Below are 22,406 nucleotides of genomic sequence, written 5' to 3' on the forward strand. Positions count from 1 at the left end.
CGTGCAGCAGCAGCAGCAGCACAATCGATCGCATCGCATCTCATCATCAGTCAGTGATGCTTGCGATGCTCGCGCTGCTCATGAGCGCTCATGGGCAAATTGTGCGCCGCCTTGCGATGGTTCGATGTATGTAATTTCGATAAAATTTCATTAATGACGGTCATTATCGGGACCGCTCATCGTCGTGTTTTCCTTTACCTTACCTCTCTCTCTCACACTCTTCCATTTTTTGTGTTATTACTACTTTCGTCCCCCCGTCCCCCCTTCAGTTTGTGCCGTACTCGATCGTAGCGGAAGGTTCGCGGTTAGATGTGAAATTGTATTTTTTTTTTCTACTCAAACCCCGTGGCCGACCGATTTGCGGTTGATTAATCGGCCGTCCGGTAAGGTCAGTTTCAAGGTGGATAAATGAAATTAGTATAATTTTTGGGAAGTGAGCAGTGGAATCGCAGCGAGTGCAGTGGAGTGCGCATAATGATCGTGAGGTGATTTGAAGAAACTTCATTTCGGTAGGTTCGTCGCTTGCCCGAGCGTTGCTGTTTTTTAGTGTGAGAATCTCTCGTTTTTTCGTTCCTTTTATTCCATTTTGACGAAATGAAATTGTCAAATTATGTTTACAATTCATTTCATAATTTAAAAAAAAACATTAAAATGAGAAATGGAAGAAAAAATGAGATTCTCTATCTAAAGACTATATCGCTCGGGCAAGCGATGAACCTAACAATAAAAGTATTTCTCCAAATTGAACTAATTTAAGATCATTATGGATATTGTTGCAATAAGATGAAAACAAATAACAAAATGAAGTCCACACATTCAACATGGTTATGCTACTTCTGTTCGATTGTGGCTTAAACTGGAAATAAAATATCCGGATGCAGTCCCTTTTTCAACAAAGAAACTGCTCAGCAGCGAGCAAAACTGGAGCAACTTAAGCGTCTGCCGTCCGTCTCGCGACAGAATCCAGTTAACCTCCATCTCCGCGTGAGCCCATTGCAGTGACAACAACAACAACAAAAAACACCGTTAAACAATAACAGTAACTAACATCCAGCGGCGACAAAGATCGCTCGAGTGGTGCACGACAGCCACAGCACCCGGGAGGGACATAGAGAAAAAGAGAGAGAAAGAGAGAGAGAGAAAGGCCGCAGTTGAAGTGAAACTTCGTCGTGGGAAAAGTTGCCATCGGATCGATTCCGTTCCGTTTCGTTCCGCACGCCATTGGTAACCGTGGACGGCGAGCAAACGCTCCAAATACCTCATCAACCTCATCGGCCAGCCCGCAAGCGTCTCCGCCGTTTGAACCGGGAGGTTGTATGTAATAATGTGGTACCGACGTATGTAGCGAGCAGCCTACCGATGATGAACTAACCACCGATTTTCCTTCTCCTCCTCTTCCTCCTGTGTCCTGCCGTCCATCGAGTGTCTCGACAAACATCTGTTAGCCCGGGGCAGCGGGGGATAGTCCAAGATGGCGATGGTCATAGCGAGTCGTAAGGGTTCGAGCAAAAGATGCAAACTCTACTTCAATGCTCGATGCTTAGACCATGCCAGGGAGATATACCTGGGAGACTTCAATATTGCTCCGTCTAAACGCGCGCGACGAACCTGCAAAAGCGAACGGAGCAAAAGACTTGGAGACTTCCAAAGAAGCGCCCCGAGGAAGTGAAGGAAAAAGAGAGAGAGAGAGAGTGTGTGTGTGTATGGGAAAATTTAATTTACCTCCTGAGGCCTGTGTTTATTCTGCAGTCGACGCGACTGCCAAGTTTCGGGCTGCGCGCGGTAACGAGCCGGTCGAACCACACAAGACTCACGCTGTGGACGTCCAATGGTGCATCGATCGCGATGTAGTCCCCTCTGCAGGGGGCTCAGTGTGTGTGTGTGTGGAGCGACCGATTGGTGAATTAATATACGGCGCACCATCGGCACACGGTGCGATCTGACTGCGATGCTGCTAAAGATGAGTTTATGTAACCGCCAGCCAGCCTGCCAGCCAGCCAGCCAGCCAGCCAGCCAGCCAGCGAGCGGGATTCTTGGGTAACTCACCAACAAGCAGACCGTCCGTCCGTCCATTGCAGGCAGGTTTTTCCTGTGCGAGTTGGTCGATTCGGTCGGGGGAAATTACTGGGCGCGGGGCAGCATGTGGGGGTCAAAGGGCCCGAAGATCACGAAGAATGATCACTCGAGTGTGTCGCCGCAACGCAACGCAACGCAAGGTGTCGTCTTGAGGTCGCAGAACACGTACACTTGGCGATCGTGGCGGAGAATGGAGGGGAAATGGGATTATGCAAGTCTCAGAGGCGCCTGCCTCATCATTAGAATTGTTCGTTGCACCACACAAGGGCCAGTGCTTAGACAGAGAGAGAGAGAGAGAGAGAGAGAGAGAGCTGTTGCAAATTGGAAGAGGATGTTGTTGACTACAGTTCGCGGTCAGTACATAAGAAGAAGAAGTGAATTGTAGTTGTATGTTTTGCAATGCAATTGCTCATTTCAAACAATTTTAGGTGCATTTCATGTACAAAATGTTTTGTGGCTCAAACTGGATTAAGAAATATGCATCTGAATTTGTCAATAAAGATGCTTAAAAGATGCAATGTCCAGTCAATTCGAATGGATTTATTCTCTTCAAATACTACCCTCTTCCTCGATGACTCAGTCTCTGCAAAATGTCTTCCTTAATAATTAAAATACTTCTTTTGTCGCAAGCGATGCTGCAATGTTACACTTGGTAAAACTAAATTTGCATCAAAAGCAATCGCAAACTTATTCGTAATATTTTCTAAAGAGGTCCTCATTGTTAGTAAGCTGTGGTAGTTATGAGCAACACTACCGTAGTTACCAATAAGACGTAGTTACCTGTGCGTTAGTTAGTGATGCGACACTAGATGATTCTTTCGGTTTACCTCATAGAGTGCGCATGTGTTGTTCTGAAACTCTGTGTGATAAATCAAGACTCATTAGCCTACGGTTGAAATTTGGAAAAAGTGAAATCTATTCTAAACGAAGATGAACTCTGAAAATCGATAAACGTTCGGATAACCAAACAAGACAAGCGTTAGTAGTAACAGGCATTCAATGATCCTTTGTGATTGAAAACCTCGGAAATAGGTCACCGAAAATGGTAGAAAGTAATCTAGAAGAATAGTCCATAGATGGAGGCAGCTCCATCCTGAACTTCAAGCAACCGAATCCGGTAACCTGGAATCTCTTCCAATCGTCACCAAACAAACTTGTCACTTCCTTTAGCCACTTCCAGCATCGTTTCCGCATGCCCTGCTGCACTAATTAGACGAAATCGGACCGGACCCTCACTCCGGTGTCTCACCTCATTGACATTGACCGTTAACCGTGGCCGGTAACTGTTCACCGAGATCACCGAGCGGCCGGTGACAGCAGCAGCTGCGGCCGCGGCCGCGGATCTGCTAAATTGGCAAACTTTCGTTCCGTTGACCCCCTTTCCCCGATCGAGAGGCGGCCGAGAGGCCACCATATGGCACGCTGCTCGCCCGGTCAGCCACACACATCCGCATCTGACCCACTGATCTTGATGGTTCTGATGCCCGCGGCCTGCTCTGCTCTGCTCCGGTGCGCCGCGCCGCCTCCCTGTTTTCGTTTGCTCCGTGTTTCGCATTTTTCGTTCCGAAATTGCGAACCGGTTCCATAACCCCGATCTGAGCAGCACTTCCATCCGCGTGTGTGTGTGTGTGTGTGTATCGATTAGTTTTACTTTTCTCGGGCATCGACAGTGAGGTGACAGTCGATTCCGAATGCCGCAAGGGATTGGTTCGAGAAATTTAAATATTTCCTTTTTTGTTCCCCTCCAGCCACTCCCTGCAACCACACTTTCATATTCATCTTTAGCGCTCCCTTCACACAAACACCTTTACACCGGACGTGCACGACACTCTGGTGGTCATGTCGTCACTTCCAACCTCCTCTCCAGTGAGTACCGATGGCGTTGCATTTAGGTGCAACAGTGTGCAAACACAATAATGGGTGTGAAATCATTCGCCAACCGTCGCTTAAATGTAATCGTCTCCCCGCCGCAATCGGACGAAGATAATCTGCAGCTCCGGCACCGGTGGTCCGCTCTGCTGCTCTATCGGGCTGGCTCGATCTCTCGCGCGCGGTTCCGTCATCGTTTCCGCGCTTTTGCTGAAATAATTTGTTGCTAAATTTCTTAAACACCAACCTCATCGTGCATCATCATCAGCGGCAGCAGCAGCAGCAGCAGCAGCAACAGCATTACGAGCGGTGCGCATAAATCGTAAAACACCGTGACTTCCTTGCCGCGATATGTAATCAAAATGGTTGATGCTAATGGCACCGCGTAGCGCATCGGCCATACGCAGGGGCCGCGTCTTTCATTAGCCGCTAATGTCTGCCATCAGCAGCAGCAGCAGCAACGGTCGTGCTGGAGGCCGCATCAATCAATGAATCGTGGGATTTCAACAACAAACATTTTACTTAATATAATAAATTAAGGTGTTCATTTCGATCATTATTGGCTTAAGGGGAAATTGTGCGTTGAGTAACGCTTGACAGCTGCGTACAGCAGCTTCTCCATCAGCCTTTTCATGCCCTCCTATGATGCGTTTATCGCCTAGATCGAGCTCTTGGAAAACAAAACAGCTATAAACCGTCTGGAGCAGCGATCAGGCGTCACGCACGCTCCATTTTGCGCCCTAACCTCAATCTCCGATCGAAATCCTGGGGAGGAAACACATTAATCTAATTTATAAGACACTCGTTACAGTGTTGTAGAGCAGCCAGTAGCATACGAAGAAGACAAAGAAGACGAAGAAGAAACAGAAACTGATCCAACATAATGAGATCCAACACGAGTGCACGACGACGAATAGACCCCGAATTCAGATCAATCTCACGTGCGGCATCGTGTAGTGCAATTGGCGTTGACCTTTTCCGATCGTTGTGTCTGGTCTGGTGTGTATCGGCCCCGGTCAACGGCGAGGAGATCACGCCTAAATGCGTGGCCTCGTGATCGCGATCGATTTGATGCATCACGAGAGCCACGCGGTCTTTCATCATCATCATCATCAGCAACATCAACATCATCAAAGACACACACACAAAAACAGTCCAGTCTGTCTGGCCAGGAGCGGCAGGGGATGCCAATTTGTCATACTTACGGTGGTCAATCGTTGATCGGTGGTTGCAGAGATCTATGTTGCGCTGCGCTGCGGCGAACGGAATGCTCACCGGATGTTCAGCCACTCCCCAGGGGGGCCGCCATGTTTGGGGCTGAAATCGAACCCAGTTTCAATGGCTTGAGGGGTCAACATTTGGCATAAATCTGTGTCCAGCTCTGTGGCCTATTTATCCTAAAAGTCAAACAATCGAAGAAGGGCATTTGTTTCGCTGGATGGTGATTAGATCGAAAAGTGCATGGCCATGATAGCAACATTCGCATTTAAAAAAATATTAATTGGTTGTCATTTGGTGAGTTTTGAAAAACTTTATTTACGATACACGGCTACGGTAGTAACTGTATTTCAACTTTATGTTGACAGTTCTTTACGTAAAGTTGCTATCGTGGCCAGGCACCATAACGATACGCGGAGATCTCTGGATCCGTGGGTGTTTTTTTTAATCATTTTGACCAACGCTTTCACTACCGCTTGGAGCAGGCCAGCATTAACGAGACTTAAGACCCCTACAAATACTCCAAATGCTGCGACACCTCTCATAATGGGACAAGCAACCTCCGGGCTGCTCTCTAATATTTCACCGCGACACCATCAATAATGTCGCGCAAAGTATCCCATTTCGACTGTGTGTGTGTGTGTTTTTGTGTGCGTTTGTGTCTCCCTAATGTCGCTTGCTATCATATCGACCAGCGATAGAGAGTGGCAGCAACAGCAGCAGTGACTCCCCGGCTTTCGGCTTCGGTTTGCGTAACGTAATTTATGCTAATGCGTCCGGTCGAAAAGAAAGGCGAGCATCGCACAGTCAACACAGCCACAAACAGCGCTGGTCAAACAGCGACCTGAACAGCGCCATGACGCATACCCTCTTGAGTTCACGTCTCGAACGTCCCACTGAGCTATGTCAACCAACCGAGCAACGATCCGGATCCGATGTCGTAACGCGTTACGCTGATAACTGATATTACCAACCCCTAGCGCACCCTCCCCACCCACCGGAGACTGTTGATTCGTCATTCGGAAGACGGAAGGTGCGCAGACGGTGGGTCGTCGCTAAAGGGTCGCAAATTGAGGAAGCAAACAGCGCAGATGCGGTTGGGTGTGGTTTGCGAGACCTCCAACTCCATCTCGACGACCTCTTCAGCATGCCCGACCCGAGCAACAACAGCTATGCTTCCTGTCTAATTACGATGTTAGCGCATGTTGGCACCACTACCGTACGCCACGGTCTCCGGCACTCCGGTCCGGTGTCTGACTCGCACACATAAGCGCATACAAGCGAGGCGCACGTTGGCAAAATGGCAAAGCACGAGGCGTGGCGTGGCGTGGTGTGGCGTGGTGTGGCGTTGCGAAGCAATTGCATAGAACGCGAGCTGAGGGCAATGGAAGGGTACCCAGTGGTACATCCGTTGCATTCCCCCCGGGTGCATTGTGTTGTGGCGTAAGACGCACACCCCCCCCAGAGACCCCCCTTTAGAATGCGGATGGCTTGGTGGAGATTGCGACGGAACGGTGAGTTATGGCTGGCACCAGGTTTCGATTGTCGCATACTCGTGCGTGTGTGTGTGTGTGTGAGAGTAAGACGGAAATGTGCCTTTCCTCTCACCTACTCCCCCGTACGTACGGCGCGTGTGGGCGTGTGGCATACGCACCTCGCACATTCTGCAACTGCAAGCCAAGCTCCAAGTCGATTGTTTTTGTCCCACAAATGAGTTTGCGATTTCCATCGCGGGGGTCTCTCTCTCTTTCGCGCTCTCTCTCTTTCCATCTATTAGCCCTTGTGTTTATTTCGCTTACAGGGTTGCTTGTGTGTGGAGTGCAGCGGTGAGGTCTTGTGATTATGTGCCGCCAATCATTTGATCCCAGCCATCGAATTCCATTGTTTTAGCTTGTTCTGGCAAAAAGCTAGAAGGTTGAGTGTGGGGAGAGTGGCGGTGGCTTTAAGCGTAGTTTTAAGAATTTAATTTGCATATCATTCTTCTGTATTCCAAGAACAACTTAAGATTTTCTTTGTAATATTTGTTTCTTAGTTTACACATTTTTTATGTAACCTTCAAATCCGTTGATCTCTTACAGTAATTTTAATAAGAGCTTTAAAGAGTTCCCAGAAACCATTGAAGCAGCATTAGAAACATTGAATTTGAATAGAAGCAACTTAAGATCTCCTCATATTTGATGTTGACTTCAGTTGAAATACTTCAAATACCTCCAGTACTTTCAACAGTCAGTGAAATGGAATGCCATAAACCATAACAGCATCGTGATAAAAGAGCTTTAATGAGAATTATTTTCTCCATTTAGAAACACGTCTGCTATAGAGATACTCTTAAAGGTGTAATAATAAAACGGGTTTCAACTTTTACGGTCACGCGATTAGTCACTAAACAGTAATCTATTCAATTCTGTTATCAATTCCATGTGTTAAAAATGCGTTACATCCTCCATTTGCCTTCGATTAAGCATCCCTAACTGCACACACACATACCATCTGCCAAGATGAAATCCCCTGAGCTCGAGTGTGATAAACATTCAACATTCCAGCGATCCAGCCAACCATGGCCACTACCGGGACACACACGGCAGCAACATTCTTCCCGGTAGTAAAACAAATTAATTTTCTCATTCGACAACCATCACCACCACCACCACCACCACCGTCCGCGTGACCATCATTACCGTTCCGCGCGATCCAATCGCATAACGCATTGATCCAGGGATCCTCCCCGGTTGCACTCCGGTGTTCCGCTATTCCTCTCTCTCTCTCTCTCTCTCCCGCGGTCCGGTATTGGGTGCCATGTGTTTTGACCATTACCACATCGCAACAACATATTTACTGCTTGCTGCAGAAAAACCGCAACCGCGTGGCCTCCGTGGGGAGTGAAAACACGCGAGATGTTCGATCTGGACGATGGACATCACCAGCTACCAGCTTTAGCTCATCTGTCCTGTCGCATGCAAACGGAGGTTTCTATTTGCCCCGTCATCGGTGCAGCAGCAGCCCAGGACATGCCAGCCGGAGCGCTAGAGAGCTGCCAATGCTGCCGGTGCTTACATAAGGAGAAGCGCATGAGAAAGCTCCCAGCGCGGGTTCGCGGGATCGCATATCGCGGATCACGCGTCTGGGAACCCGCGAATAGAGTGGTGGTGGCCACACGACGACGACAACGGCGGCGGTAGTGCGTGCGAACCGCTTGCGTAAGGGACACACGAGCGCTAGAAGCATATCTGGGCAGCACGAGCGGGGTTGCAAAGTAAGCAAATCATGTCTTTGAGGTACACCAAAGCAGAGGGGGAAAGGGGGGGAGGGGTACGCAGCACTTACGTTTTCATTTGTCCACCGGCCTCCCTTCTTGCGGGTTGACAGATTGATGAGAACGGCTCTATATCTATGCGCTGGATGCTGGCTGGTGCTTGTCGAGCGCGAGATCGAGTGCACTTCTTGCGACCCGGGCGCAGCGGGGTGTGCGGTGAGTGCTTTCACCGACAGGGTTGGTGCAGCACAGGAAGTGCACGCAGCACGCCTCCGGTGGTGCGTGGTCGGATGGTAATGCTCGCGACAAAGTGGTTAAGTAATTTTTCATCCAACATCAATCCTCTCAGCAACGTTTCTCCAGTGCTCACGCCATGCCAAGAGTTCGATGTAAATGGTGACAGAGTGTGTGTGTGTCTGTCTGTGTGTATATTTCATTCGTAATTGATAATGCTGGGACTGGTAGTGGCGGGACTAGGACATGCACATTCGCGTGAATGATCGGTGTAATTGATGAGGAGTGCGACTACGTTGCGTTACGACGATCTTGATCACTCCTTCTATGGGATTCGCTTACTCGTTGCTTCGACTGCTGCTGCTGCTGCTGCCGGTCTTGTAGTGACACTGACCAGATTGTGTGTGTGTGTACTCAAGGCGAACGGCTTCTCGCTGACTTCCGGGGGTCATCTTCATCTTTTCGCCTCACTGTACACCGCGGTTAATGGGCACGATAAGACCTGCTTGGCTTGCGTCACGCATCAGAACGCGCACTTGGAGGAGGTTATGTTCCCTATCCGCGCAAGAATGACGTTCCACGCCATCTTCGATCGTCATTAGCCGGCATCCTTTGCTTGGAAGGCTCTAAGGTCAAAGCTCACTTGTCAGTCGCTTCTAGTCGTCCCAAGAACATGGTTGCTAAGACACCGGCATAAGTCCATTAGTCACAACGGGTTGGACCGACTCCAAAGACATGCTGATTCTCGAATCCTGCCCTCGAAAGAAGCTCGGCGATGCGGGCGAATCCTCATCCTAATCATTAGACACTCTTTACGAGCTTGACCATTGACCTGTTGGCCGGGCCGTGTGCTAAGGCACACGCAAAAGGCCTCCTTAGCGTGAGAAAGCCATCCTCAGCCAGCAATTATCGGTAGAGCGCTTCGCTATACAGCGAGCAGAGCGTGCAGGTCACAAGCCGTTCATGGTCGCGCGTTCGTTCGTTCGTCGATATGCTTCGTGTATGCGCTGACACTGTAGCCCCTGACACTGTTCCTAGCCCTGTTATTAGATTGATTTTGGGCACGAAGATACCGGCGTGACGTACTCGAGCCGCCCGGTACTCGGTTTTACGCCTTGCACATCATCTTCTCATGTTTATGTTTTTGCATAATTTTGCATTCCCTTCGGCGTTAGATCGATCGATTACCGCTCTTGGCTCTCGTGGCTCGCTTGTGTCTCAGATCCAGCAGCTTCTTTCTGGGATACCTTTTTCGGGGTTAATCGGTGTCTGTGGCCTTCACACACACACGCGCGCGTGCGCTCGCGAGGCACACGAGATCCATTGAGCAGAGGTGGTCACGGGTGCGCAGATTCGATTTGATCGAATGTTTTTTTTGTTTTGTTTGGTGCGGAGTTTGCAATCAGCATGGGGTCAGCAGACAGTCCGTCAGTCCGTCAGTCGGCGTGCAATTGGCTTACCGACAGCACCGGAGCCCGTGGTGCGGCCCCAATTACCCCATCAAAGCGCCACTCCACGCGCCACTGCGAGTTGAGTGACACTTTTCGTCTCGCAAAAGACGGAAAGTCTCTTACCCAATCGCACACACATACACACACATACATATCACGGCATGACTGCGCCACTGATGATCGATTCGTTGCAGCTTAATAGACCGCCCGCTGCCATCGCTGGGTAAGTTTGATCGATCGATCGATCAATGCCTCGCTCAATCGTCCATCGATCGGCCATCGCGGGGATGAAAAATGATTCTCCTCCCAGCGGGGAATGCAAATGGCGCTCGGTGCCGGCAGACCGTTCCGGCATCAAACAATCCGGACTTTGATTGACTCTAGGACTCAACTGGCTGGCGCTGGTACTCTAATGTCTTACTCAACTCCGGTCTCTGGTTTCTGATTACAGGTACGACCAGCTCGGTCACAACATCACCGACGACGTCCACGACCACGACGACGACGGCGGCAACAATGACGAAGCGAAGGATGACTAATCGGGACAATAAGCTGATGTCGGTGCTGCAGGCACGCCGGACCGCGTTGACCCGTGACCGGTGGCGCAAGGAGTATCACCACCACCCGTCGGCTACTCATCGGCAAGAGCAGCAGGAGCAGCAGCAGCAGAAACAGCAGCAACAGCAGCAGCAACAATCACAGCCAGCAGATCCGGTCGCTGGTAATCTGATCGAGGATAGTAGCACGCCCGAATCGAACCTAAACCTGGTACCGGGTGGCAGAGGCCTGTCGGTGGTCAGTCCAGCCGATGAGTTTCTCGATACGGACGAATCGATCCATGGCATGTACGTGGTGAACCCTCGCACAGGGAAGATCGCGTTGCAGCAGACCGGCGGTAGCATCAAACTGGCCAAGGAGACGAACAACTTCATCGCAATCATGCCACCGCCGGGGTCATCGACCAAGCTTACCTCGGCGAAAGTACCCTCGACAACGACAACGACCACGTCGACGGCGACGACGACGACGACGAACTTCCCGGGACGTGTGACCTACGGTGGTTACCAGGAGGCCCGCGGGAAACGTATGCGCGATCGTAAAACATTCCCACTATCGACGGAAAAATCCGTCGAGGAGAGTGATCTCATCCCTTATCAGTACTTTGGCCAGAAGCTTATCCCTGGACCGAAACCAATCCACGTACCGGGTGCAAGGCGGACGCACGTTTACAAACCACCGACGCGTCCTGTAGAGGAGCAGTTAATTGAAGTGGTAGAGATGGTGCCAGCGCCATCGGTACCGCTTCAGACGAAACCAGCAGCTGGTACGGTAGAGAAGAGCAAGTTTTGGTCAAATCGATATCCGACACGGAATGTCGTACCACACAACAGTAACCTGTATCTGAGGAGGACGACCTCTACCAGCACGACAACGACCAGTACGACGACGGTTGGTCCCAGACCGGAAGCAGTCGGTGCCGATGCGCTCGCTAACTCCATGATTGCGTTCAGTAATCTTTCCGATGGTGATGATGGTGCTGAAGATGAGAAGCAAGTGTTCTCCAGGAGCGCCAACTATACTTCCCCGCAGCAGCAGCAGCAGCAGCAGCAGCTCATCAACAAGACTGAACTGGAACCGAGCACCACGACAACTACGACAACTACGACGACCACGACGACACCAGCCAGTGTACCGGATGCGGATCTACCGAGTAATCACAGGCCAATCTCAGCAGAGTATCAACCGGGCCGCTACAACCCTGCCGGACTTAGTTCTGGCATCTCGAAGCTCATTATCAACTATCCGGATGATGCTACGCCGGAGGATTTCTATCGTCCACTGAATACGTTCGAGACACACGCGCAGATAGTGAACCTTCAAGAAGCGACGGAGATCCCGGTGCACACGCCGGCCGTTGTACAACCGCAGCCCATCGCCGAGGAGGAATACGAGACGGAACGGACGCTTGTGTCATTGCCTGACATTAACCAAATTTTCCGCAACCTATCGACACCTTCCACAACCGAAATGACGACGACATCGACGACGATGGCCAGCACGACGTCAGGAGCTCCGGCACGTTCACGACTCAACACCCGTGTGTACGTTCCCGTGAGTCGATCGACGACGACACGTGCCACGACAACGACTTCCACCACAACAACGACAACAACGACAACGACGACGGAACCACCGGAGGAACTGGAAACGGAAGCACCAACGACGATGCTCGCCCTTACCTCGAGCCCGACTACAACGGAACCATCGACCACCACAACGACCACAACGACCGAACGGCCTACGATCCGGACCACGACAACCACCAGGACCACAACCACACCAAGGTATACGCGGCCTAGAACGACACCAGCAATCGAACAGCGAACGGTGGCCGTCTTTACCGGCCTACGGCCGAATCCTCCCGAGCTCCCGTTGAACAGCTCCTCGGTCGAGACCGGCTTCAATCCGATCCTGTCGCACATCTTCCCCAAGCTAGCCACAAGACCACCGGCCCAACCGGACATATCGCTCACCATGACCTCTCCGCCACCGGTGGACCATAGCTCCGGGACGAGGAAACCGGCCGTCTCGTTCGATGGTGTGCTGCTGCACCACAACAGTGACGTAGTGATCGAGATGCGTAAGATGAATACGGCCACGTTCGTGCTGGCCGGTCTTGGGATGCTACCGATCGTTATCATCGTGCTGTACGTCATCAAGGCGACGCTGCTGAGCCGAGAGCACAAGGTATCGCACGATCTGGAGCGCTACATCCCCGATGGACAGCCACCGATCAGTCCGGTGGTGCGGCTGGAGCAATCCGATACCTCCAGCTCGACGGATGAATCCATCATGACCGAGCATGACTTCAATCGGGGCAATCTGCGCTTTAAAAGCCTGCTGGGTGAAGGTAACTTTGGGCAGGTTTGGAAAGCCGAAGCGGATGATCTGGCCGGCCATCTCGGTACGACGCGTATCGTTGCGGTCAAGACGGAACGGAGTGACAATGGGCACGGTGATCTGAAGGCGGAAGCGGAAATTATGCGTAAGCTCGGTTCGCATCCGAACGTTGTGACGTTGCTAGGGGCTTGTCTCGAGCAAGGTAGGTGCATGGCCATCTTCGATACTTTTCTGTTATTTTAACTCTCCTCGTTTTCTTCTTGTAGATCCTCAACTACTTATCATGGAGTATGCCATGCGAGGACGATTGCTATCGTTGCTACGTGCGGCTCGTGGTGCCGTCAATGGACTTGCACCGTCGGTTCACAACAATCGGCCACCGATCATGCCGCTTTCACCGCGGCGATTGACCGGATTCGCCCATGACATTGCCCGGGGGATGGAGTACATCTCGGAGAAGAAGGTATTCGCCGTAGCAGCAACAAAGAAAGAATATTTAGACCTAAACTGACACGATTATTTCTCTCTGTCTCCCTGTCCTCCAGATTGTGCATCGTGATTTGGCGGCGCGGAATGTCCTGCTAGATCACAACGGTATCTGCAAGATCTGTGACTTTGGTATGTCGATCGATCTGGAGAAGGTGAAATCATCGCACGCCCAAATCCGATTACCGCGTGCTCACCAGCACACGGAGTCGCGGTTCAAGTTCGATCTAAGTGCGCGTTCGTTCGGCATTGGCCGGCACCATGACACGGTGGGCACGCACGGTGGGCGCCACGGTGCCAGTGGCGGTCATAGCAATAGCCATGGGCATGACACCAAGAGCCGACCGGCGTTACCTATCCGCTGGATGGCACCGGAGGCACTTCAGTATCACATCTTCTCTCGAGAAACCGACGTCTGGGCATTCGGGATCGTCCTGTGGGAGATAGCGACACTAGGTAGGGCGATCTTAACTTACCGATCTTCAGCGTACATTGCTAATGAGCTGCTTCGGGTCTGTTCTGCTTGCAGGTTGCACACCTTATCCGAACCTATCGGGACGTGAGGTGGTACGGAGCGTACCGAATGGAGCCCGCCCCGAGGTGCCGGCCGACTGTCGGCCGGAGTTGTACGATCTGATGCAGCGTACCTGGCGGAAGGATCCACGGCAAAGGCCAACGTTCAGTGAGGCACGGACCTGCCTGGCACGGACCCTCTGCCAGTGGCAGCTCGAGGACAACGATACCTCCAACACGTCCGAGTATCTGGACGTCAGTGGGTTCAGTGAGGATCTCGAGCAGGGCATGGTGTACTTCAATCGGCGGATATCGGAGTTCGAGTGCGAAATCTAACATCCTACCAGGCCTTGGTCTACCTGCCTGCCTGTGTCCCGGTGGTTTCGATGGCCACCAGGACCTTATGTACATATCTTAGGCTCTCTCTCTTTCTCTCTGCTGCTGTCTCTTTCCGTGTCTTATCTCCGTGTGGTTGTGTGAGTGTGTAGTTTGGCGTCTATCTTCGCTCATCGCTCTTCCTCTCTTATCGGGCAACCAGGACCAGGCTCTGGTTATTCATCAGTTTTGTTCTTAAATTATCTTCATCCGTAGTTTGTAGTTTGTTCGAAATTCCATTTTTTTTCTCTCTCCCATGTGTTTTGCGTGCATAAGAACCAAAAAACCGCACCGATGGTCGAAGGCGAAGAAGAAGAGGAAGAAGAAGCAAACGAAGTGGTCGTCTCGAGGAGGGGTTACTCCATGGGCGCACAAGTGATAGCAAAACAAATTTGATAAGCACCAATCACCAATCGTATCGACGCATCTTTCATCCCTCACCCCTCCCCAAGTTGTGTACATTTTTCGAAGTGAAGTTAGCATTAACGAAGCGTTAGGTGATTCCCGTAGACACTTAAGACCCCTCCCAACAGCAGCGCTGCAGTGCAGCACCTGCAGCAGCAACAGCAGCAGCTTCCAGATCACGACAGATTCCACGACAGACATTCCTGTTTCTTCCATGTTAGTTGTTAGGATTATTTTATTCTTATTTTTACATGTTTGTGTTTGTGCGCAATGCGGCGCGTGTGCGTGTGCTTGCGCGAGTCCGGTGTCCGCTGTCCGCGATGAATCCGCGGCCAGCGGCAGAGGATCGGAATTTACGGAAGGAAATAAAAAGCAATCTTGATGATTTGAAAAGAAAAATGAGCGATTTTTAATATTAAAACAAGAACAAAAAATGAAAAAAAAACGTGATCGAAGAGATGATGACTCATAATTATTGCATTCGTTCGAGTAGTTGGTACAGAATTCAGTTTCCGATGCAGATTTTAGGCCTGTATAAAAGTATGTAAATCGTTTAGTATAAGGAACACCTCAATTGTTCCCTGATGCAATTTTTACTATTGACTATGTTGTTACTCAATCTAGAGATTTTCCTTTAAAAACCCAAACAAATTGTGCTGCTGCTTCTGTTGCAGAAAGTGTTTTAATTTGTATTTGAAATTATTTGAGCTAGAAGCTATTAAACAAGAGAAGCCATCAGAGTGGAAATGCGAATCTTATTGGATCGAAAAAGAATGCAAAAGATGTGGTCATTTAAAGATCTTTGCGCAGAAATTATTGAACTACGCGGAATATCCACATAATATCTGTCAATAGGGCTTAATTTTTTACATGATAATCTTTTATTCAAGGGGTTTCAATAAACAAACCGTCGTAGGCAACACCTGATCCTCGGGTTTAGACCCCAAAAGAGCTCTAAAACAGACCGAGGCGCTGCCGTCGCTTCCGAGCTAAGTGGTTTGAGTCTCGGCTTTGGGTCCAACAGGGTGCTATCTACTAAGTGTAGTTGAGTTTATCTTTGGTTTAAATTTAGATTATCAAAGAAGCCATCTTTCAAAATTTGTGGAACCATTTTCATTACAAAATTTCTACTTTTATGATATATTTCTTTCTGCTATTAGTAAAGTTCGTTAGATCGTTGGTACTTTAATTGTTTGCAATTAAAATATGATGACACATACTCTGCGCAAACTACTTTACGAAGCTTGAAACTTGTTTTTCTTCAAATAATTAAACTTATCAGAATCACTCACGTGGTGCGCATTAAATTTGGATGCGTCAAGAATTTATCACAATCGTGGTGTTATCGTGTTTATCTCAATAGCTTAGTATGATATCTAGCGTTTAACCGATTAGCAGCCCGACACCAAGGCTGCAATAACCTTTTTTGACCCTCAAAGGTAGCACCTCCCCCCTTCCGTAAATCACCAAGCCCATAATCTCGTGAAACATTCAATCGAACGCCTATCCTATCGGACGAATCCGACGAAAGCCCTGGGGCTTTCTCGTTACGGGAAGGGGTCATATCTGTCCCGCGGAGGCCGCCTTTGCTCCGATTTCGCTTCACGTCCTTCACCGCGTGCTGGAATGGGGCGGTATCATCCCACCACTCTCTGCTCCGTCACTACTCCGCTACTCCGCACCGTGCGCATCATATTTCCCTACCTCGTTTTTTTTTCCGCCACGCATTGGCCGGAACGAACCTGAACGGTGTATGCCAGCGTCGAAGCAGGAAGACCGCCACCGATCGACGACCGAAAACTGTGTCAATGACCGAGTGAAAAGGAAAAGATTCCAGTTCTGTTGCTTCTGCTTCGTCTTTCACCTTGGCCACCTCCTTGACGCCCCGTATCGTCCCGTATGTAGGTGAGTTGGTCTGTCACTTTTCCTTTATTTCTCGCCTGGAAGCTGCCCTCGCCAGCCCGTTGCTTCTTCACATTTCTCTCTCTCTCTCTCCCACTCTCTCCTGGGTCCGGAGGTTGGATGTTCCTCTGGGATCTTCCCGATTCCCACCTTCCGGCCACTGATCTTCGTTTGGCCTGAGGCGTGTTATGTCGGTTTCGAGGCCCAAAGCCGGTTTCTCGGCCCTTTTGATCCGTTTGTAATGGAAGGACCCGTCAGCCCGTGCTAACGAGCAGCCATTGGGGCAGCACGATGGCCCGGTTACGGTGTTTCGAAAGAGTTTGATCTCGATCAACTCGACGAAATACGAACCGCAGAGTACGCACGGGGCGGGGGGAGCGGGACACAAACACTATAACCTTGACTGATATTCAAATCTTTCTCTAGCTCTCCTCCCTCTCCAGCGTGGTCAATGCACGCCGGCAACCCCAAAAAAAACCAGTCCCTAAAGGCCGAGCGACCTGTCGCTAGGTATGTACGTCGACTAAGACCAGACCTTTTCCCAAACTCCACAACACGCCGGCGGCCGTGTATTGTGGAATACATTGTCGATCGCTAGTTCGCCGTGGCCACCGCCAAATGCTGTGCGCCAAATGCGTTGAAGTTGAGCAACAGCAGCAACCGGCGAACGACCGGTCACCGATCACCGTGTCACCGGATCGTTTGTGCAAAAGAAACTGCCAACAACCTCTGGACAAGGGGCCGCGAGATCGATGGTGGTCCTTAACGCTTCATGAAATAGACATGTGCAAGGGTCAAACGGATGGCGTGGCAGTCGCGCGAACGGTTTTTGCTCCCCCTCTCCCGAGGTTGATGTCATCATTTGCCAGGAAACGTCTTTTTGGCTAACGGCAAACAGCGCGATCGCGATCGCCTCTTGGCACTCGATCACATCTTGGCTTTCATCAGCGTAGAGAGTCTCTCTGTTGCTAGCAGCTGATTAGTCCAAAACTCATTATACACATACACACACGCACACACAGCGACTGACGCACAACGACTGACACATGCACTCGAGACACATTATCATCACCATATCTTCGTGATCATGCTGTGACCGCGGAGATCCGGAGTAATTTAGCGCCAGCGAAACAAAACGCTCGCGAACACTGCTACGGCTCCTCCCACACGCAATCAGTGCACACTCGTGGGTGTGTGTGTGAGAGGGTGTCTGCTAGTTGAACCGGAATTAGCAGAGGTCAGTCCCGGCTCGAGCCGTCGAGCCCCCTCCTTGTAACCGGATGACGTCTTCCGAAAAACCATCCGCCATTCAGCTGCTACTGGCGAATGACCCAGAAAAGCGGGGCGAAGATCGTCGAGGAAGAGCATAAATCCACGCAACATAATTCCATCCTCGCAACGGGCCCGGGGCTCGATTGATGAGAAACTGAATCTTTTTCGTCGCCTCCACTGCGCGATTCGCACGCGCAACGATCGATTTCACGGAGTCATTCGTCACGGCGCATCGGATCGGATCCAGTTGCGATCTGTCACCGACACTTCTTCCCCGTTTCCCCTTTCCAACCAAAAAACCCTCCCTGTCAGATGGGGACACCGAAGCAACGGAACCTCGCTGGCTGTTGTTGTTGTGCTGTGTTGTGCTGTGCTGTGTTGTGGTTTGCCTTTCTTCCCTTCTCTAGGTCACGGACGTCGTCGTCTTGGTCGTCGTAGTCGCGGTGCTGCCTTACACATTCCACGGTATGCCATTCGATCGAACCGACTTTCTCGTCTCGATCTCGTGAGTGCCGGAGTGGATTGAGCGAGGATCGTGGCGAGAGATCGCGAGAGAAATGCTCTCCCTATCTCTCCCTAGAGTTACTCATTGCTAGATAAAGTAAATAGACAACTTAATTTATTTTGATTATTTTTTGATAAATCCATCTATTCAAACAGTTTCTCATACAAATGAAATGCTGCATAGCTTCTTTCCATAACGAAAACTAACGGAAAAAAACACATTGTAGAATGATATCCCGTAGAAAACTTTTCTCTAGGATCGAGAACATGACAAAAAAATGCAGAAATAGGCTATAAATACCAAAAGCTATTCAAATCTCTGAAGTCACCGGACAGTCGATCCCCTTTTCAATGGGAGCAGTGAGTGGCACGAGCGCGATGTTCCCCCAGCAACAACGCCAGCTGGAGCAGTAGCAGCAGCAGCGATCGACGAGGATCACTCGATCAGTAACGCGCGAGATACCGGTGCGAACGGTTGTCGAAACCAGTCCGTCGAAGTAAACGTGTGCACCGCGAGTGTGGTGCGTTGTTGTGTTGTGTTCGCTGGTTCCTCCCCAAAAAAAAACCCTTCCTCGTACCTCGTAATACCCCTCACCCCCCGGGGATCCCTAAAACGGTAACCAAACGCCCCGCGCCGATTGAAACCATTTAAATGCTTTCGATCGCGGAGCGAGCTCCGAGTGCTCCGTAGTCGAGGAAGTGCACCAGGTGCTGCCGGGCACACATAATGCATAAGTCAGGGCAGAGGGTGGGTTGAGGAAAGCGGTGCCGTCGATCGTCGTCGTCGAGTGTGCGCACACCGTTCAAGAGGTTCCGCGTGAGGTGTGTGAGGAGTTTTTTTTTCGTGCGCACGCGCCATCGAATCGAATTGTGCACCGTAGCGTCTCCGGTGCCGTTGTTTATCGCGCAATGTCTGTGCGTGTGTGCGCGTGTGTGTGTTTGTGTGTCAGGAACGGTGTAAAGTGTTGGAAAGCAGTTGACATTTCGGTGGCAGACGATTAGTTGATAGCGAGATAAGAGCGCACTGTTCCGGCTAGATCTCGGAGCTTTCGGCCACCCTCCACTCGCCGGGGCTGGTGCCCGGAATGGGGTTAATCAGAGCAAAACTGTGCCAAAATGGAGGATGGAACTGTAGTTTTCTTCACCTCCCCCCAGTAGAGCAGTACCCCTAAGCGGTGCTCCATTTTGTTTGTTTCCCTCTCCATTTGGTGGTTTGCTGTTGCTGCTTGGGTTGGGTGTCGAAGGGGAATCGAAAAACGGAAAAAAGGAGAGACAAAGAAAAGCAGAGAGAGAGAGAGAGAGCCAGAAGGAGCAAAACGATCGAAGGAAAGCTGCCAGCTGTTGATGGATCGGTGGAACGGATCTGGACAAATAAAAGTCAATTACGCGCAATATCCAGAGCAATTGCCAGGCGGCCAGGGAGCCCGCACGTACTGCACGTAGTACTTCGCTTAAAGCCAAAGCCATATAGTGCAGGTGGCTTTTCCGATTCCGCTTTTTACTGCACGAAAGATACACGTTCCTGCGTTTGATCAAATAATGATCGCTGCAACTTCTACAATTGTTTTGTTTCCTTTCTGGAAGCAACAGAAACCTCTGCCACCTGTTTGCTCTCCTTGTCGCGTTCAAATCGAGTTTAATAGAGTGTATGTGCCACTGGCACCACTGGTGTAGCGAGTGAAAAAACACCCCCCAAAGCCACCCCGTGCAACCGGTGCCCGAAATGATGGACATTAAAAAAAGAAAAACGCTAACCACGAGGTACCGACGAGAGGAGGCACCAACTGCTGCACGGTGAACGGGACGGTCCGTCTGACGGGAGGGGTCTAATCGGCTAATATGTTTACAACGGGCCGCGTGGCTTCCAATGACGGGTTCGTGGCATGCTGTACCGTTCGAATCTTGCGTTTTCGGTTCACTCTCGGTGCGTTTTCACCGAGCGTCGGGCATATTCCATCGCTACCAGCACAGACGGCAGAGGTGGATCCGGTTGTCGTTGTCCGCAAACCGCACACGGCATGGCGCCCGCTCGCCGCCTTCGTCGTCGCCGTCGTTGGCTAAATGGCGTTAGCATTTTTTCAAGTTCATTGCACCGCCATTGGTGCGAAGCTGCGTGGTGTGCAGGGTGAGCGCGCGCTTAGAGGGCAGCGCGGGAGCACGAACCTAGCGGCCGTTCCTTTCCCCATTTCCTCTACGCTCTCTGGTGGGGATGGGGGCAAGCATTGAACTTAACCGCAAGCGCATTAAGCGAGCAATAAGCGTTCATGGAGGGAAGCCGTGCAATGCAATGCAATAATACAATGTTCATTTTGTACGCTGCGATGCGTTCCCGATTTATGTTGCAGTTTGCCTGTCCCCCGGGTGAAATATTGCAAACCATATTTTATGTTAATAGAAAGTGCCATAACCTCGTAAACATGCTCTTGATGTCTTCATGCTCAACAACGGGCTACTAGATCGGATCATCATGGGAGCATCTAGACAACGAGCCACAGTCTACTACGCCGAGGGTCACTCTTGGCAGGTGTTTCGAAACTGAATCGCACTCTCTTGCCTCGAAGGGCCGGACGCCCCCCGGGGGGTGTGAAGAAACAACCCCTTTTGTCCGTGCCGCAGCTGATTTCAGGAGTTCGCGCGATGCGTCATCTCGTTGACATCGTGCCCATCAGTCCGCGACGTGCGAACTGAGCGAGCCACTCCCGGCGTGAATCGGAGCGTGCATTTGGCAAGTGGCAGACCACGGCCGACGTAACCACCGAAACCCGCCACGGGTGGCCACAAATTCAGAACCAAAGGCACCGCCACCGACAACGAGTACCGAGACGTTACTCAACTTTTCAACAACTCAAGCGGCGTCGGCGGTTGGCAGGAAGGAGCTGACGGTGTGATGCTTCGCACGTTTCATCGATCCTCCAACCAACCCCCCCAGCCCAGACCCAGGAGTCGGTTGCTCCCAATTTACTCGCCTTCCTCGGCTCCTCCGCCATCTCGGCTGCATAATTTTCCATTTCGTTTCGGTGCGGATCATTTCGGACTTCCTCGAAACGTGCGCAACGTGACCCGAAGGCTCCGAATGGCGGAAGCGCATGTTCACGCTGGTCACGCTGGTGCGCGGCCACCGAACGTGCGTTTGGTAATCAAGAGAGAGAAAGAAACTACGAGTCTAACTCAAAGGAGTCGGTAGATCCTCACGCACCAGACTCCAATCACTTCGTCTACAATCCTGTTCCAGCCAGCTTTTCCGGATCTATTATCCCCTTGGACGCCTGGAACTCCCCGCTTGTACCGTGGTTCTTTCCATGAGTCCCGCGTTTCCCCCACTCCGCCGATCGCGAACTACTTTCCAATCAGCTCAACCCACGATTGCAACCGATGTCGGGACAACTTTGATCCCAAAAAGGGGGGGTTGGCGGTGGGGCAGGGTATGAGATATTGGGTTTGGGCGTTCGATTTCCTGCTTTTCCGGTGCGTGCGTGTGTGTGCGTGTGTGTGTAGGGAAATCGGGTGAGCTGTAGGTGAAACCATCTCGAACAAGTGACGACCACTAATGAGCGTGGAGAGCGATTGCTTCCGACTGTCAACCGGGCAGCCAGTGCGATAAGTGGCGATCGTGGATGTTACCTAGCCTAATTGAACCCAAACCGAGGGGAAGGAGGAGAAGGAGAAGGAGTGCGGAGTGCCGGGGTGGTCATTTATTAAAATCCAATGTCCAATGTGACTTTCTAGCTCACTTTCTAGCTTTCCATTCGCGCGATCGCGTTTGCACACCGCGACGCGACGTGGTGGGATGCTGTTGATCTCAGTTGAGCTTACTGTTGAGGAGAGCCCCTGGCGCTGGCACCGGTCCCCGCTGATCGATCCGGTCCGGGTTGGGGTCGCAATTTCGCTTTCTTCCGAATACTTAATCCAATCCCTTTTGCTCCAGAGTTTGCCAGCTCTACGGTCTG

The 22,406-nt window shown here is 50.9% G+C and overlaps 2 protein-coding genes across 2 annotated transcripts in view; both read left to right on the forward strand.

Annotated features, from left to right (window-relative positions):
- Positions 1–15,174, forward strand: part of LOC125954410 (mucin-5AC) — a 53,586-nt gene extending 38,412 nt beyond the window's left edge. Inside the window, exons 3-6 of the mRNA XM_049684686.1 lie at positions 10,553–13,204; positions 13,269–13,465; positions 13,548–13,944; positions 14,018–15,174. Of these exons, the coding sequence (XP_049540643.1) occupies positions 10,553–13,204; positions 13,269–13,465; positions 13,548–13,944; positions 14,018–14,337 (3,566 nt within the window). The 3' untranslated portion in view covers positions 14,338–15,174. The remainder of the gene's footprint in view (positions 1–10,552; positions 13,205–13,268; positions 13,466–13,547; positions 13,945–14,017) is intronic.
- The window catches only part of LOC125954532 (shematrin-like protein 1), a 48,312-nt gene continuing 33,995 nt past the window's right edge, over positions 8,090–22,406 (forward strand). The window contains exon 1 of the mRNA XM_049684924.1: positions 8,090–8,096. The gene's annotated coding sequence lies outside the window, so the exon portion shown is untranslated. The remainder of the gene's footprint in view (positions 8,097–22,406) is intronic.

Source organism: Anopheles darlingi, chromosome 3 (assembly GCF_943734745.1).
Source record: "Anopheles darlingi chromosome 3, idAnoDarlMG_H_01, whole genome shotgun sequence".
Lineage (NCBI taxonomy): Eukaryota > Metazoa > Arthropoda > Insecta > Diptera > Culicidae > Anopheles > Anopheles darlingi.